This window comes from Ochotona curzoniae, unplaced genomic scaffold (assembly GCF_017591425.1).
Source record: "Ochotona curzoniae isolate NIBS_2020 unplaced genomic scaffold, NIBS_Ocur_1.0 contig_4502, whole genome shotgun sequence".
NCBI classification, from domain to species: Eukaryota; Metazoa; Chordata; class Mammalia; order Lagomorpha; family Ochotonidae; genus Ochotona; species Ochotona curzoniae.
In genome coordinates this window covers 1078224-1094198 of record NW_024466308.1, presented here as the reverse complement: position 1 = coordinate 1094198, position 15975 = coordinate 1078224, and the positions used below count along the sequence as shown (strand labels likewise).

Sequence of the window (15975 nt, the reverse complement as noted above, 5' to 3'; positions counted from 1 at the left end):
GCAGCCCGCATCCACCCCAGGCTGCCCGTGCGAAGGGAGGCGACCTCTGCTGCCAGTGTGCGGTGACTCGGTTTCCTGGGTCTGCTGCAGATCCGTGCGGCCACCTCCTCCCAGTGAGGCATCCACCCAGGCAGGGCCGTGGCGCGTGCGGGCGGACCAGGCGCAGGGGCCGAGCCAACCCTGATGATTTATCGACGGAGCAGGCCAGCCTCTTATGAGTTGGTAATTGTGTACTTAAGGGTTACTTGATCCTGCTTTCAATGTATGGGTTGGAAATAAAGACAGCGAAGCTGCCGTGCCAGTCGGAGGGTGTCTGCCGGAGCGGCCAGCACGAGGGCTCCACTGGGTGCATCGCGCTGCGGTTGTGCATGGGGCTGGGGCCGCCCCTCCCGCCAGCTCAGTCACTCGGGGTGTCCGGCAGGTCCCCAGAAGGGCATGAGGACCAGGCAGACATGTCCGCTGCCCTTGAGGCAGTCACATTCCTGCAGGACACGGCAGCTGAAGTGGCCCTGTGGTAGTTAAATGCGTTCAGGGCGTTTTCAGTGTCAGTAAGGACAGAAGAACCCACTCGGAATTGACACTCGTGCCGACGTCCCATTGAAGCAGCTGGCCCAGTGCGCGCGTGCGCGGTGTGCTGACGGCATGTCGGGGCAGGGGAGGCTCGCGGTGGGTTGCTGGGTGGGCCTCTGGGACCCCGGGGGGCTTCACTCCTGAGTGGTCTGCGGCAGGCTGAGCAGGACGGGGGCGTGAGAAGTGCTCACACAGAGGAACGCTGGGATTGCCTGATAGACTGGCCGGCCGGGGAGCCCATGGCACCCGCTGCAGGCTGCTCGAGTTTGATTAAAGGGCGAAGTGACAGCGGCAGGGAGTGACAGAGACCTTCCATCTGTTGGTTCTGTGCCCAAGTGGCTGTGACGGGTGGAACTGAGCCGATCCGAAGGCAGGAGCGTCCCCTCTGTGGGTGCAGGGGCCCAAACAGTTGGGCCATCTGCAAGTTAGCAGGGAGCCAGCTCGGAAGTAGGGCACCTGGGACTCGAACTGGTGCCAGAATGCAGTGCTGATGTTGCAGACCCTGGCTTTGCTTGCTAAGCCACAGTGCCATTCTCCCTTCGGACTTTTTGTTTTTAAAGGTTTATTTATTTTTATTGCAAAGTCAGATACATAGAGAGGAGGAGAGACAGAGAGGAAGATCTTCCATCTGATGATTCACTCCCCAAGTGAATGCAATGGCTGGAGCTGAGCCGATCTGAAGCCAGGAGCCAGGAGCCTCTCCCGGGTCTCCCATGCGGGTACAGGGTCCCAAGGCTTTGGGCCGTCCTCGACTGCTTTCCCAGGCCACAGGCAGGGAGCTGGGTGGGAAGTGGAGCCGCAGGGACACGTGAGGAGTTTAGCCACTTAGGCTACTGCACCGGCCCCCTCCCCCCTTTTCTTTGGCCAGTTGCCCCTGAGTTTCTTCCCACCCAGGAGCTGGGAATCGCCCTGAACCCAGTTGAAAACTCCTGACAGGGTTCCCTGTCGGAGCCAGCTCCCGGCAGTCACGTGGCTTCAGAGGGCCACAAGAGGTGACATAGGCAGTGTCACGACCTGCCCTGGACAGAGCTGCCTGGAAGCCGGCTGGCCAGTTCACTGAGCTTGGCCTCTGGCGCCCAGCCCTGGACGTTGGACGCTGACGTCACAGCTTGGGGATGAAGTCCTGGGGCTCCTGTGTCTGTGTGACCTTGGGAAGAAAGTTCCTGAACATTCTCCAGTATTCCTTCTGCCCTCGGTACTTTTTGGAGAGACAGAACTGCAGAGGGGACACGAGGCCATTCCCACCTGCTGGTCTGTTTTCCAAAAGGCAGGCTGGGCCGGGCCCCGGGGCCCCGGGTGGCTCTCCCGCCCAGGTGCAGGAGACTGGCATGGCGAGGCTGGGGTGCCAGCCAGTGGCCTGGCACCGTGTCCCAGGTAGCAGCTTCGCCTGGCTGTGCACTGCAGAACTCTGCTTCCCTGGGGAGTGGGCCCCATTGAGACGACTCCTTGGGCACTGGCGTGGAGCTGGTGCTGTGTGGAAGACGAAGTCTTCTGTGGGCAGGCACAGAATACCCACCATTCCCGAGGGCAAGCTTGGTGCTCAGTGGAGAGTGCTGCCCGCGCGAGCTGGCAGCATCACTGGCACGTGGCCTCTGCTGGACACTGGTCTCCAGCTCTCAGCTTTGCAGATAGAATTGGGAAAAGTTGGCTGACTTGTCCCTGTTGGAAGTCAGAACCCTCACCACGCAGTTTTAGGGGTGGAGGCGTTTGAAGAGGCCAGAGTGTTCCAGAAGCTTCCCTCAGGAACTCAGGGCTTCTCCTTCTGTCATTTGGTGCAGGCCCCTGGCCCTTTCCCTCAGGCCAGGAGCTTCGGCCAGCGTCCACTGGCAGGACCCGTGACACCAGGTGAGGGCTTGGCAGCCGACAGCTGATGGCATGAAGCTGATGGGAAGTGGAGCTGCCGGGGCTTGAAGCGCTGCCCATATGGGATGCTGGTGCCTTGTGTTGGAGGATTAGCTAGCTGAGCCATCGTGTCCTATCCTGTTCCTTGTCAGTTCAGGGCCCCGCTGTGTCCCTGTGCCCCGCTCCCAGCTCGGCCGCTTCCTGAGGAAGGGTTCTGCCGCCTCGTGGCCGGGAGAGCTCCCGGCTGACGGCAGGTGGAGGGCCCGGGCCGGCCAGGGCTCCGAAGGCCTGCCCCGGTGCTCTGCGGGGCAGGAGCGTGCTGACTTTGGGACTCGGGCCCTGAGGGTTCGCACACATCTGCTTGTAGGAAAGAGCTGAAATTCACCTGCTGCGAGCTTCGCTGTTTCAGGTGCTCTCGGTTGGGGACGTCAGTGGGGCTCGGTCTTTGATCTGCTCCTGTGGGTTTCCTCGAAGCCCGACCTAGGGTCTGTCTGCAGTCACTTCACCAAGATGGGGCGTGCGGGGGTGTGGTGGGCGTTCTGCAGCGTTGCTGCCCGTCCAGGTAACGTGTATTCCTCGCTCCTGAGGTGCCCCGGTGTGCCAGGTGTGGCACTGCCGTGGACCCCAAGAACTGCATTCCCCAGTGACCGTGCGGTGGGCACGGGGAGCCTGAAGGGGGTGACACATGGTGGGCAGGGCAAGGTGTGTCCTGCGTCCGTGCAATGGGGGTCCTGTGGCGGGTGGCAGTGGACAGCGTGAGCGCAGCTGACCAAGCAGGGTGGTGACACACAGGTGGCCATGGGTGAGGTTGGAGAGGTGGCGCAGGGGCTGTGCGGCCCCGGCCTGTGCACCCCGCGTGCTGGGCTCCTGCCCCAGGTGAGGGGTGGCTGCTGCAGTGTGCCTGGAGAGGGCTTCGGGTCCCCGCGCCTGAGACCCCGGAGAGCACCTCCCCGACCCGGGCAGGGCCAGGCAGAGTCTGCCCACACTGCCCGCGCCCGAGGAGACCCCTTCTGGAATTTCTGTGCCTGTCCACTTTGGTGGTGCTGGCCGTCGGTGCCCACCTGGCTAGGCCCTGAGGAAACGTGGGCCTGGAAGGCGAGCCTCGCCAAGGGCAGGGGAATGGCTGGTGGAAACTGCTGGGCTGAGACCCACTGCCCGGGAGGGCTCCGAGGTGTGCCACCACGCTGCCTCCTTCCGGTCAGTCCCTGCCTCGGTGGCAAGTCCTGGCTCCAGGGGCTAGGCATGTCGGGGCGGGTACCCCCACACGAGTGGGTCGTGAGCCCACACGAGTGGGCAGCGAGAGACCCCCCTCCCCTGGCTCTCTTCTTCCTGGGAGTCGGGAGTGAGACTTGAGGGCCGCGTGCTCTGCCGCCCTGGTCGCTTTGCACAGCCCGAGTTCCTCTGCTGCTCCCTGGGCCTGGGTTGAATTTCTGCATTCCAGCCCTCCCCTCCTTTTTGGTACTTCTTTTTTCCTTGCTTGAAAGGCAGAACGCAAGATCTGCCCGGTTACTGTGGGTCGCTCTTCGCTGGGTGCCGTGGCTGGGATGCGGACGCCCGTTCTGGGATGGATCCGGGTTCCCACGTAGGCGTCGGGGCCCCAGTGCCCCAGCCATCCGCCTCTTCGGCCTTCGCAGGCACAGTAGCAGGGAGCTGGGTCAGACACAGCAGCTGGGACTCAGACCCACTCCCCAGCCCCCTGAGCGAAGCCTGCTGTTCTCTGTCATCGCTTGTGGGCAGAGCAGGCTCAGCACGAGGGTAGGGGACGGTCAGCGCATGGTACCGGTACTGCCCTGGGTTCTGAAGAAATGATTGACCGCAAGTTGGGAAATGCTGGACTGAGGGCCAGCAGCCCGTGCTGGGAAAGCTTTCCGGGGACCCTGGAGTCCACCCTGGCAGATCACGTGGACCGAGTGGTCGTGTCAGACCCAAGTGACCCACAGACTGGAAATAGTCATTGCCTGTCCCTTGAGGCAAGGCTGTGGTCCCAGTGCTGTGGCTACCATGGCTGAATCCTCACCTTGTAGGGGCCACTTCCTGTCCTGGCTGCCCCGCTTCCCACCCAGCTCCCTGCCTGTGGCCTGGGAAAGCAGTGGAGGACGGCCCACAGCCTCGGGACCCTGCACCACATGGGAGACCCGGAAGAGGCTCTTGGCTCCTGGCTTCAGGTTGGCTCAGCACCGTTTGTTGCAGCCACATGATGAGTGAACCAGCAGATGGGAGAGCTTTCTGTCTGCTGCCCCACTCTTCCATACTGCTCAGTTCCCAGCATCTAGGTACCCACACCTCAGGTTGGCAACAAGCCCCCTGCCCTTTCTGTCTGCACCCCTCTCTCTCTGGGCTCAGACAGCCACCGCCTGTCAGCGAGCCCCCCTAGCTGAGGGCTGAGGGTCGGGTGCCCTTGGGTTGTCAGGTGTGCGTGCATGTCTGTCAGGGTGCTGCTGTCCCGTGTCGCAGAGGAAGCGTCAGAGTCCTGGGCCCCAGCCCTGTCTCCCATCACTGTGTGTTGTCCAGCGTCACTCCCTCCGTGCTGTGCCCCGGGAAGTCCTGGGGGTTGAGGACAGACACGGGCGGTGTCATCCCTGGGGACCCTAGCTGAGACCCCCGCAGGCTGTGTCTTAGCCGGGACTGGTGAGGTGGGGTCGGTGCAGGGCTCCAGGCCTTGCTGAAACCTCCGGCTAAGGCTGATGGGGGACCGTGGCCAGCAGCGAGTTGCCTGCCTGTCCCTGTGGGGTCCGAGCTTTCCCACCTGGATCATGGGCTGAGGAAGGCTGCCCCTCCCAGGGTGCCAGGGAGACGCCGCTGTGTGGCAGCTGTTTAGCCTCTTCCAGCATCAGGAGGCATGGGCCAGGGCTATGCTCCCGTCCCCACTGCACCTGCTTGCGCCAGGCATACCGGGAGCAGTGGCAGGGGGGCCTGACCTAGCCTCCCTGAGGTTCCCACAGTGCAGGCAGGGCACAGCGTGGCTGCCCTGACTTAGGCCTGAGGGGGGCTACTGTGTCCTCGCACGGGCACCCATCACGTTGTCCCGTCCGTGGGCTCAGGGAGGGCTCCTGCAGGGTCCAGCCCTGAGCCTGGATTCACTGTACCTTGTGGGGGATGTGCGCCTCTGCCGTCATCCTTGGTGGGTGTGGGCAGCAAGGGCGCCTGCCCACCTGTCAGCTGGTCCCCACAGGGAGAGTGACTGTGCCCCGAGTCTTCCTGACCTGAACATGTGGAGGAGGAAGGTGCCCACCCCGGCAGCTGCACCTCGACCGGGCTGCTGCCTTGCCTGCCGTGTGACCTCTGGCCCCCCTGCCTCTTGGCCTCGCTGTAGGAGGGCCACGCCGTCCACCTGCAGGAACTCTGAGCAAGGCGTCTCATGCGCGTGCTCACCTTTGCCCCTTGGCTCAGCCCCAGGAGCGTGCCCGAGCCGGGCTGCTGCCTCCGCACAGATGCACATGGACTTCTAGAAGGGTCCGGCGTTGAGCCGGTGTCTGTGAGGTGCTCCCTCTGTGTCACATGGTGTCTGAGGTGCTCCCTCTGTGTCACATGGTGTCTGTGAGGTGCTCCCTCTGTGTCACATGGTGTCTGAGGTGCTCCCTCTGTGTCACATGGTGTCTGTGAGGTGCTCCCTCTGTGTCACATGGTGTCTGTGAGGTGCTCCCTCTGTGTCACGAGGTGTCTGTGAGGTGCTCCCTCTGTGTCACATGGTGTGTCTGTGAGGTGCTCCCTCCGTGTCACATGGTGTCTGAGGTGCTCCCTCCGTGTCACATGGTGTCTGAGGTGCTCCCTCCGTGTCACATGGTGTGTCTGTGAGGTGCTCCCTCTGTGTCACATAGTGTGTCTCTGAGGTGCTCCCTCTGTCACATGGCGTGTCTCTGAGGTGCTCCCTTGGCGTCATGTCACGTGGCGTGTCTGAGGTGGGGTCTTGCTGTGTCATGTGGTGTGTGTGTGAGGTGGGGTCCCGGTAGGGAAATGAGGCCGAGACACTGGGCCGCGTGGTGGTGGGCTGTTGCAGGCTGTGCGGTGGCCTGGGCCAAGTTCACTGTGTCCTTTGTCCTTGGCCGTCACAGGCTTTGGAGAGCTGACGTGAGTGTGTGCGTGTCAGGGGCGGTGCCTTCCGGAGTGCCCTGCTCAGCCGTGCCTCAGGAAGTGACAGAGCGAGATGGGTGCCTGTCATGGGGGCTGCCCCACGTGGCCTGGCATGGTGCTCGCCCTGGCTCCTGACGCCAGCCTCCTGCCAGTGCGCACTCCACGAGGCACCCAGGGGAGCAGGCCTGGGTGTGTGGAGCCGCTTGCTGTAGCCCTGGTCGGGGCTCTGTTGACGGGTGTTCCCCGTCTGCCCTCCCTCCCCCTTTAAAGATGCAGTCCCCGGAGGGGTGTGTTTAAGGAGTGGGCTTTGTGTGGGGGCAGGGTGACAGGGTCCTGAGCCTGGCCAGGAGGTGAGGGTGGCCCAGCCACCCCGCCGGCCCCGAGCCTGGGTTCCCGCGTGTGACACTGGGCGCCAGCCGCCGCCTCGGCCTCCTTCCGACAGGAACAGGTCCCTCCCGGTGCTTGGCACGGGCACGCTGCCCCTCCTCCCTCTGCCCAGCCTCCCCTTCCTGACCCGGAAAAGCCAGTGACAGACCAAGGCAGAGTGGCAGCCCGCTCGCTCTCTCGCTCCCCCAACATCTGGCCCTGTTGCCCGCTGCCACGTGGAGGGTGTGGGTGGGTGTGTGCCCGGTGACCCCACAGATGGAGGGCTGGCTGCCCATGGGGCTTCCTGCCTCGGATCCTACCCCCAGCTGGATGATGGCATTTTATCAAAATAGGGCATTGTTAAGGGGGTCGAGGGCCCTGGGGTTTGCATGTGGCCCAAAGCCCTGGTCCCACAGGTCCTGCAGGGGTTGCCTCCCCCCACCCCTCGTGTAAGGGGAGAGAGAGGGAGGGGCCTTAGGCTGCAGGGTGGCCTTGGTGGCTTCCCGGCTGCACCTTTGCAGTGGGCACAGCACTGTCAGGCTTGCTGCTGGCACCCCGAGATGGTGTGGTGTTGGGGCCTGGGTGCTGGCAGTCATCACCCCTTCCCTGGGTCGGGAGGCTTGCAGTGTCCCAGCTGCCCAGGAGCATAGCCCTGGGCTGGCTGCAGGGCTGGTCAGCGCCCCGCCCGGGGCCGGCTCCGCCCCTCCAGCTGTGCTTGTCCTTCCAGAGGTGGGGGCGGGGCGCAGCAGGTCCCCGCTCTCTGGGTCCCCCCCACCTCCCCACTGCTCGCGGAGGCACCCTCACTTGGGCCCAGGGCTGGGCTGCCTTGACACCAGCACCACAGCGGCTGGTGGCAGACGCCCTGGGCTGCGGCCGAGTGGGTCCTTGGGATGGGCCGGGGTGTCCTGGGGGTGGTGGAGCAGACTTCCTGTGAGCCTCCTGAAACAGACCGGTCTTCCAAGGACGGGCCGAGCCTGGGAGCGGGGTCCCGCCTGGCTGGAGCAGACAGTGGGGTACGGGACGTGCTGGTGGGGCGAGTGTACGTGTGCGGGCCACGTGTCTCTTCCCCGTGCACCTGTGATGCTGCGGTTGGCCAGGCGTGGAGCTGTCCTGGGGCTGCTACCCCTGGTTCCTGGGACCCCTCCTGTGCGTCTCAAGGCAGGGACCGTGCTGCTCCCCTGGGGAGTGGTCCGCAAAGACGGCGACCTGCCCGAGGTCCCCCAGACGGGACAGGCACTGAGCTGCCCGAGGTCCCCCAGACGGGACAGGCACTGAGCTGGCCGGGCAGGGATGCTGGGCAGCGCTCAGCATCATCCCGCTGTGGGGGCCTGGCTGCGTTAGGAGCCACCCTGCGTGGTGCTCAACTTGAGCGCATGCTGGGGTGCCCAGGCCAGCGCAGGCCCTTGGCTCTGGCTCTTCTGAAAGGGGCTGGCCCTGGAGGCAGTTCCCACTGCGCCCCCCAAGCGGTAAGGCAGAGGAGACTCCTTGCTCCCTTGAAGGCGGCCTGTGCTTGGTTTGCCTGGCTGCCCCAGGGAGTTGCTGGCCAGCGACTGGGTGCCCTGCCTGCAGACGGGCCAGAGTGCGGGCTGGCGTGGGCGCTGGCGGTGGAGGCCCAGGTTTCTGCCCCAGTCGCTCCGGGGCACTTCTCGATCTTTCCCACCCCGTCGGGACGTCGAGGTGGGCACAGGGATCTCGGCATGGCCGGCCCCTTTAAGAGTGCCGGGTCCCAGACCCTGCTGTGGCATGCCAGCCGCCTCCCGCCGACAGACGTGCCGCGCTGTCCTGCCTCTCTGAGGGTTAACAACACTTGAGCTCGTTGTCTGGAACCGGTTCAGACTGGTTTTCTGGAAAGTGCTTTGTCTCTCCGACTGCATCCTGGGAAGGGTCATGTGGCGCCCATGATGTCAGGGGATCAAAAACTGACTCAGCGGTTTTTTTTCCCTCCTTCTTTCTTCTTTAAATCAAGATATGTGTGTGCCTCAGGTACTGGGCGGTGGCACGCTGGCAGGCCAGGCATCAGCCTGCTCTGAGGGTGCCTGGCTCGGCCCCAAGGGGTTAGGCGTGGCCCCCACTGCCCACTCCCTGGAGGTGAGCAGGCTGTGGGGGGACACCCCCCACTTGGAGGGAAGGGACGACCCAGGGTGTCATCCCAGCCTGGCTCGTGGGTTGGCGCGTTCGCTCCCTTCCTGGATTCCAGACACCCCAGCATCCAGGGCAGGGGCTTGGGATGCCCCAGGCGGGGCCCTGCGTCCGGCCCGCACAGGTCCGAGTGCGTAGGATTCCTTTGCTGCCGGTCAGGGCCTCCCCTCCCCGCAGCTCCCCTTCCCCAGGGCAGGGGGTGATGTCCTGGGAGTGCCGTGGGGGGCCCGCACGCGCGCCCGGAAGGTCCCGGGGCTCTGCAGGCTCCCTGGTCACACGGCCTTGTCCTTTTCTTCCTCAAGTTCAGAATGACGGAAGAAGCGTGCCGAACACGGAGTCAGAAACGCACGCTTGACCGGGACCCTGCGGAGGACGATGTGGACAACAAGAAAATAAAAATGGAGGAAGCGTTGTCGGACTTGAGCCCCGACGGAGAGGCGAGAATGACGCCTGAGGCAGGGGCAGGCCCAGCCCAGGGACCGCTGAGAGTGGCCGAGGTCAACGTGGTGGGCAGGGGTGACGGGCCAGCAGGCGACGGGCCCGTGGACATGCGCACCTCGCACAGGTGAGTGCCAGAGGGGCGGAGGTGGGGGGCGGCTTCGATGTCGGGGGCTCCAGGAGTGGCTCATTGGTCCTCGGCCTCTTGCTGACTCTAACAGCTGGGGAGTTGGTGGGCAGACGTCCAGTTTCCAGGTAGCTGGGTGCTTCGCCCTTCCTGTCTGGAAGTCGCCTTGCCAGGGTGCCGCCGTGTCCCGGGGAGAGGAGAGGGTGCCCCCAGCTCAGCCCTCCCTGGGCGCGGGCTCCTGCCACCTGCCCTTCCTTCACCCTGGTGCCCCGCCGAGGCTCAGCCTGGGAGGTTCCTAAGGTCAAAGCTGGAGCTGCCCCGGCACCCTGGCCCTCCGCACCCCCAGAGTCCACCCGCGGGGTTGTCTGGCCCTGCAGAGCAGCCCAGGCATTGCCGTCTCATCGGCTCCGAGCCTGGCCTGGTGTTCTGGGGCTTGTGAAGTTCCTTGCTGTCCAGGGTGACCGAGTACCAGCCCGCGTCCCAGCCTGGTTTGGGGGCCATGCTCTGTGTTCCTGCCATCTCGATAAGGGCTTCTCGGCGGGCAGCCCTTGCTCACCCAGGGCGCCTTCCCCCTGCTTTGCGTGGTGCGTGGTGTCTCGAGTGGGTCTGGACAGAGGGCAGGGGTGTCCACCGTGGGGTCTGCTGGATCTCCGTGTGTGTCCCTCCAGAGTGGCTGGGTTCCGGTGGCTGCTGTAACGGCATGCCGAGACGCAGACATGGAAAGGGAAGTGGTCCAGCGAGGACCACCTGACCCTCTTCGTAGGACATGGCTCGTCCAGGGCCTCCCAAAGGGCCCAAGACGCCCTGCCTGTTAACATGGCTGCACGCGGAGCTGTTGGTGGGGCAGCCGCTTTGGGACCCCAGGCCCCCAGCCTGTAGGCACAAGGAGGTTGGCTGGTGAGGCCCCTAAGGGCCGTGCTAGGCGCCCCCCCCATCTCCTCCCTTGCCCCTCTGTGTGGAGGGCTGTTAACTGGGACATGGGATTGGGGTGCCCTGGAGTGGGACAGGATGCTTTGCTTTGCTGATGGCACAACCAGGACATGGGCGGGGGCAGAGATCAACCCCGACACTGGGTTGGGTGGTGCTTGACCGCCAGCCACCCCAGGGTGCTGTGAAGCAGCATGGGGGTGGGCTGGCTGGTGGAGTTGGGGTCGCCGCCTTGCACCCTGACTGGCCCAGCCCTGCAGGAGCATGGATTGGGACCGCAGGCAAGGTGCAGGTGCCAGCGGCCCCGGTGCCCTGCTGCAATGCTGCGGACTGTGGCTTTACCCGACAAGGTGTGTCGTGGGCTGCCTGCATCCCCCGAGAGTGGTGACAGGCTCACTCCACATCCGTGTCCTCGGTCCTTGTATGTTTGTGAGAGAGACATCTCCGTCTGCGGGGCGTCGCTGAGTGGGGGGCGTCCTAGTCCCCTCCCGGGGGCCGGTTAGCAGGAAGCCACAGCCTTAGAGGTGTGGCTTGCTCCTCAAAGCCAGACTTAGAACTGGCACGCGGCTGGACGCCTGCCCCTAGCTTAGTCACTGAAGTGCAGCCGGCAGGGGCACGTATGCTGCGGGGTGTCGCACAGTGGCAACCGGCCCTGCTGTAACGCCCCGGCCACCGCCGCCCCCAGGCCCGTCCCTGGCCACCGCCGCCCCCAGGCCCACTCCACCTCGGCCTCCATGCCTGAAGTGGCTGCCCTCCTGGGGGGCGTTTCCTTCTGGCTTCCCTGAAGGAGTTGGCTCATCTGCCATGCAGCGTCCTGCCTGCCCCTTTGCAGAGCTGCCCTTCGTCCATCTTCTGTGTTGGTCATCCGTGGCTTAGGATGATGCACTTGCGTGCTGAGGGGGACCGGGGATCCGTGCCCCCGTCCTGGGTGCACCTGCCGGGAGCCCGTGGGGCGCGCTCGGGGCCTGCTGTAGCAGCGCCGCCGTCTCCCCAGCCCGTCACTGGCCGTTCATGACGGGACGTGGGGTGCGACAGAGCCCTGCAGGGAGGGGCCGCTTTGAGGTGGCTGGTCGCTGAAAGGTGGAGTTGGAGGAGGACAGACACTCCTTGCAGATGGCCAGTGGTCAGGGTGTCGGTCGAACCTCGGCGGGTTGGCCCCGCGGGTGCAGCTCGGCCACCTGCTGCCTTCCGGCACCTCAGCACACGTGGTGCAGCCACACTAAACCAGAGCTTCCTGCTTCAGTGTGCCCGCCCTGGTCGAAGGGGGCTAAGGTGGGCGCTGGCTCTGCCCCGGGCAGCCCCCTGGGGAAGCTGTGAGCCTGGACACACCCTTGCTGGCCACGGCCGCAGAGCTGAGGGGTGCGTCCCTCGGAGTGGGTAACCAGAGTCTGGCTCCTTCCCTGCCTGGCTGTGCCCGCCGAGACCACCTTCCTTCTGGGCCTCTGCGGGCTCGCCCTTCTGTGTCAGCGCGCCTGGAGCCCCAGGCCTGCCTGCTCACACGGTGTTGGGTTGTTTGGGGACCAAGGTCACAGGCTCACAGGCTCCCCCAGGCCTGCTTGCAGAGGGGCTGTAGGACCCCTGTGTTTGTTCCCGTCCCACGTGGGGGCGAGCCCAGTTCCGCTCACTGATCTTGCTGCGGCTGTAGTGGGGGCTTGGGCTTGCCTGTGTCGCCCCCAGATGGTTCTTGTGGCCCTGGCGGGGATGTTGGGGGTCACCCCTCTTGGGGGTGCGTGGGAAGCAGGGCCTTGGAGCAGGCCCCCGCCAGGCCAGCGAGGATGGGAGGGTGGGTGCCGGAATTGGAAGCCAACCAGAGGATGGGGTGCACGCATGCTCCCAGAGCGCTCCCACTGTCCTTGCGTGGGCCCTGGGTCCCCTTGGTGACCTGGTGGCAGGGACGCCCTATAGGTGCCCGAGTCCATGCAGGGCTTGGGTGGCCTGGCTGGGCAGGCTGCACCCAAGTGCCTGGAAAGAGAGACTGCCCGACTGTGCCAGGTCAGTTCACGAGGATGGCCGCTTGAGTGATAAGTTTGTGAGTTTGGGGCCCAGTGCAGTACCCTAGTGGCTAAAGTGTTCCTCTTGCAAACACACCAGGATTCCTTAGGGGCACCGGTTCGTGTCCCCACTGCTCCACTTCTCATCCAGCTCCCTGCCTGTGACCTGGGAAAGCAGTGGAGGATGGCCCAAAGCCTTGGGACCTGCACCCGCGTGGGAGACCCGGAAAAGGCTCCTGGCTTGGGATCAGCTCAGTGGTGGCCATAGTGGCCACTTGGGGAGTGAACCAGCAGATGGAAGAGCTTTCTGTGTCTCTCTCCATAGATAACTCGTCAGAGACTTTTAACTTTAGAGGGAAAGCACTGACCGTTGCCACGTCACGGAGCGTGCTGGCTGAGCGGACAGCACGCTGCAGGGTGTGCCCCCTGGTCACGGAGCGGGGGCTTCCGCCGAGCGAGCTGCCAGGACAGCCTTGTCCCTTATTGTCCATTTCCTGCTTGGTTAGCAAGCAGACAGCCGCTGGGGCCACTGCCCGTGTCCCGAGTCCGTCCCCCGTGGGTGCTCATGCTGGTGGGCGCACGTGGGGGAGAAGCCGGCCCTCCCCACCCAGCAGTGGGGGAGCCAGGAAACGACACGCTTCCTCCTTGTGCGTGAAACCGAGTGGGCCGGTGGCGCTCGCCCCCTGGACGGCCGGGCTGGCCAGGCCGGCGGCTCCTCTGCACTTTGCCCAGGACAATCGTTGTCGCTGAAGTTGGAGTTGCAGCATGGTCCTGGATTCACGGGTGTCCGGGAGCATTTCTCACGGCCCCACGGTGTGTTGCTGGGTCCCTGCCCCCTCGCCCACTTGGCCCCGCTGCCCTGGGCGCCCACGTGTTGTGGGTCCTCCCCTCTCCTCCAGCTTCTCAGGGTGTCCCTGCTTCTCCATGACCTTGACAGCCCTCGGGGTTCACCGCGGCCCCCATCCGGCCGTGGGATTTGGCAGGTGGCGTCCTCACAGTGGGCACCCTCTCGTCCTCACTGGCTCTGAGGCACACAGCTCCGCGGGGTCTTGTCCCCGGCGGAAGGAGCGGGGGAGTGGTGCTTGGGAGAAGGGTCTCTTCCTCTCGCTCAGGACCGTGTCACACCGGGGGCGCTGGGAGGTGCCAGCCGAGCAGGCCGTTGTCCGGTCGCCTGCTTGGGCTCCCTGCTCTGCCGGGAGGTTTGGAGCTTGTGTACCACGCCTGCCGGCAGGCTTGCCCAAATTCCAACCTTTTCTTGCTCCTTGGCCTGGGCCAGTGACGGCCTTGGTGCCTGCTGGCCACCTGCGGGCCCATTTCTCTGCGATAAGCTGAGGCTGCCACCCCTGCCCCTGCCACACACGGTCTCCCTTCCTTGTACGTGGCGTCCAGGGCCGTGCTGGCTGTATGGGTTCCCTACGCACTCATCAGGTGAACTCTGAGGAGTGGCTGGGGACCGGTCCTTTCCAGACTCTGAGGTCCACGGCCCCTGGGCCCGGGCGTCTGCGGGTCCTGGCCTGGCCCTCAGCTGCTAGGCGGTCTGGTGATGGGGACGGCCACCCTTGTGTGGGCCGCATTCCTTTCTGATGAGGGACCTTGGCTTTTTAGAAGCACTTGGGTTTGCTGTGTTTCCTCGTGGTGTCAGCTGCCACCATGGCCCCGGGCCCAGCCCAGTGACAGTAAGGTCCCCAGGACCTCCTGTGGCCTTGGTGTAAGGGCTGGCGACAGCAGGGGGCTCCCCTTCTGCAGGTGGGGTGGATGCCCCCTTGCCCCGGCCGAAGGCCCCCCACCCCCGCAGAGTGGTGGCTGGTTTCAGGAATCCCATCCCAGCTGCTCACCCCTCCCCCCCCCCGGCCTTTGTGTGGGAGAAGCCCCCCCAAAGCAGGCCCAGCTGAGACCGGCTCAGGTTACCGCGCTGGGAGCGGGCCAGGCTGGCGGGAAGCAGGCTCTGGGGAGAGAGGGATGTTGTCCTTGTCCCTGGGATGGTGTGTGGCGTGGTGGCCTCTGCTGGGCAGCGTCCACGCGGGGAGTAAAGTGTGGGGTGTGGGCTGGCTCTCCAGGGACCGAGCTTTGGTGTGGTGTAGAGGTGTGACCATGCGTCCGGTGGGCTGCAGCTCCCTGGCCCTGTATCCCTGACGTTGCCTGTTGCCCATCTCTGGCCTGGTGGCTGGGGCGCGGGGGCAGCCACCTGTGAATGCCAAGGGAGGGTGTGTGTGTGTGAGCCTGTAGGTGGCGCTGCACTCCCCGTGCGCTGGAGGGCTGCTGGCCCGGGCCCTGAGGTGGCCACAGGTGGCTCAGGGTGGCCTGGTGCTCATCAGGGGCATGGAAGAAGGGCAGGGTGTTGGGGTGCTGCCTCCAGGTCACAGAGCAGAGCCGGGCCAGGCCTGGGCTTTGGGGTGCAGGGCCCCGGCCCTCATGGCTCCACTCTGGCTGGAGGGGGCCAGCCCCTCTCCCACAGGTGGACTCCCCCAAGTTTCTGAATGAACTTGAACCCTTGGGCAGAGCTGCCTCCTCCCCTCCACCCCAGGGCAGCTCCTGCTGCTGGTGGGAGTGGCAAAGGGTAAAAGCAGCCCAACGGGGCACCTGGCTGTGCCGCCTCGGCGAGATGCCTGCCCTGGCACTGGCTGAGGCCCCTAAACATTAACCAGGCCCCAGGCGCTGGCGGGGCTGCCGCGAAGGAGCAGGCCGCAACCTTGTTCGCCCTGATAACCTGGCCTGCCTCCCGCGAGCTTTGTAGGTCACACGCGCTCCATGTGGCTCGCTGTATTTTACATAGGCTTCTAGAAGCAGCGAGACCGAGGGGCCGCGGTGCTGCACTTGAGCAGGCGGCCTGCAGTGCTGGTCTCCACTGGCTGTTTGCCTCCTTTAAGAATCACACTCCGGGAAGTTTTTCACCTTGCAGCTGGAGGGGCGGGCTCCCCTCGGCCTGCCCAGGGGACCCGCTGACACAGGAAGTGCCCGAGCCCCTCGGCCCTCCCTCTTCCCCGGGGAGCCTGGTGCCTCCATTTTCTGACAGCACCTGAACCTTCACCTCTCTTCTCAAAATGAAGGCTGCGTGTCACAAACCGGTTTCAACTGGCCGTTGCCATGGTTTTCACGTTGGAAGGCACAGTTAAAGGGTCACGTGACCACGGAGGGAAATGCCTTTGTCATGTGACTTTTTGGTGGCCTGATTAGCATACAGGAAGTTCACTCCCTGCTGGCTGCTGGGATGCTGAGTGAGCCATGACGGGCGGTGACGTCACCCCTTGGGGATGAGTTATGGAGGAGTCTGTTGGAGCAGGGTGGGGCCAGGGAGCGCTGTGGCCTCTGGGTGGTCTGGGTCACTTCGCGGGGAGCTGTTTGGTTGTAGACGCCTCACCTCTGGGGGCTGTACAGGTGGGAATCCCTTTGGGAGTGGGTATGGGGGAGCTGGGATCCCCACGGACTCCAAGAGCCAGGCACTGGGGTGGTCGGCAGGAGCGACCTCAAGACCCTGAAGGTGGCGGGGCTGCTGAGACCGAGCGA

General features: G+C 64.8%; 1 protein-coding gene across 1 annotated transcript in view; it reads left to right on the top strand.

Annotated features, from left to right (window-relative positions):
- Positions 1-15975, top strand: part of GATAD2A (GATA zinc finger domain containing 2A) — a 44087-nt gene that overhangs the window by 20826 nt on the left and 7286 nt on the right. Inside the window, exon 2 of the mRNA XM_040986369.1 lies at positions 9291-9553. Within this exon, the coding sequence (XP_040842303.1) occupies positions 9297-9553 (257 nt within the window). The 5' untranslated portion in view covers positions 9291-9296. The remainder of the gene's footprint in view (positions 1-9290; positions 9554-15975) is intronic.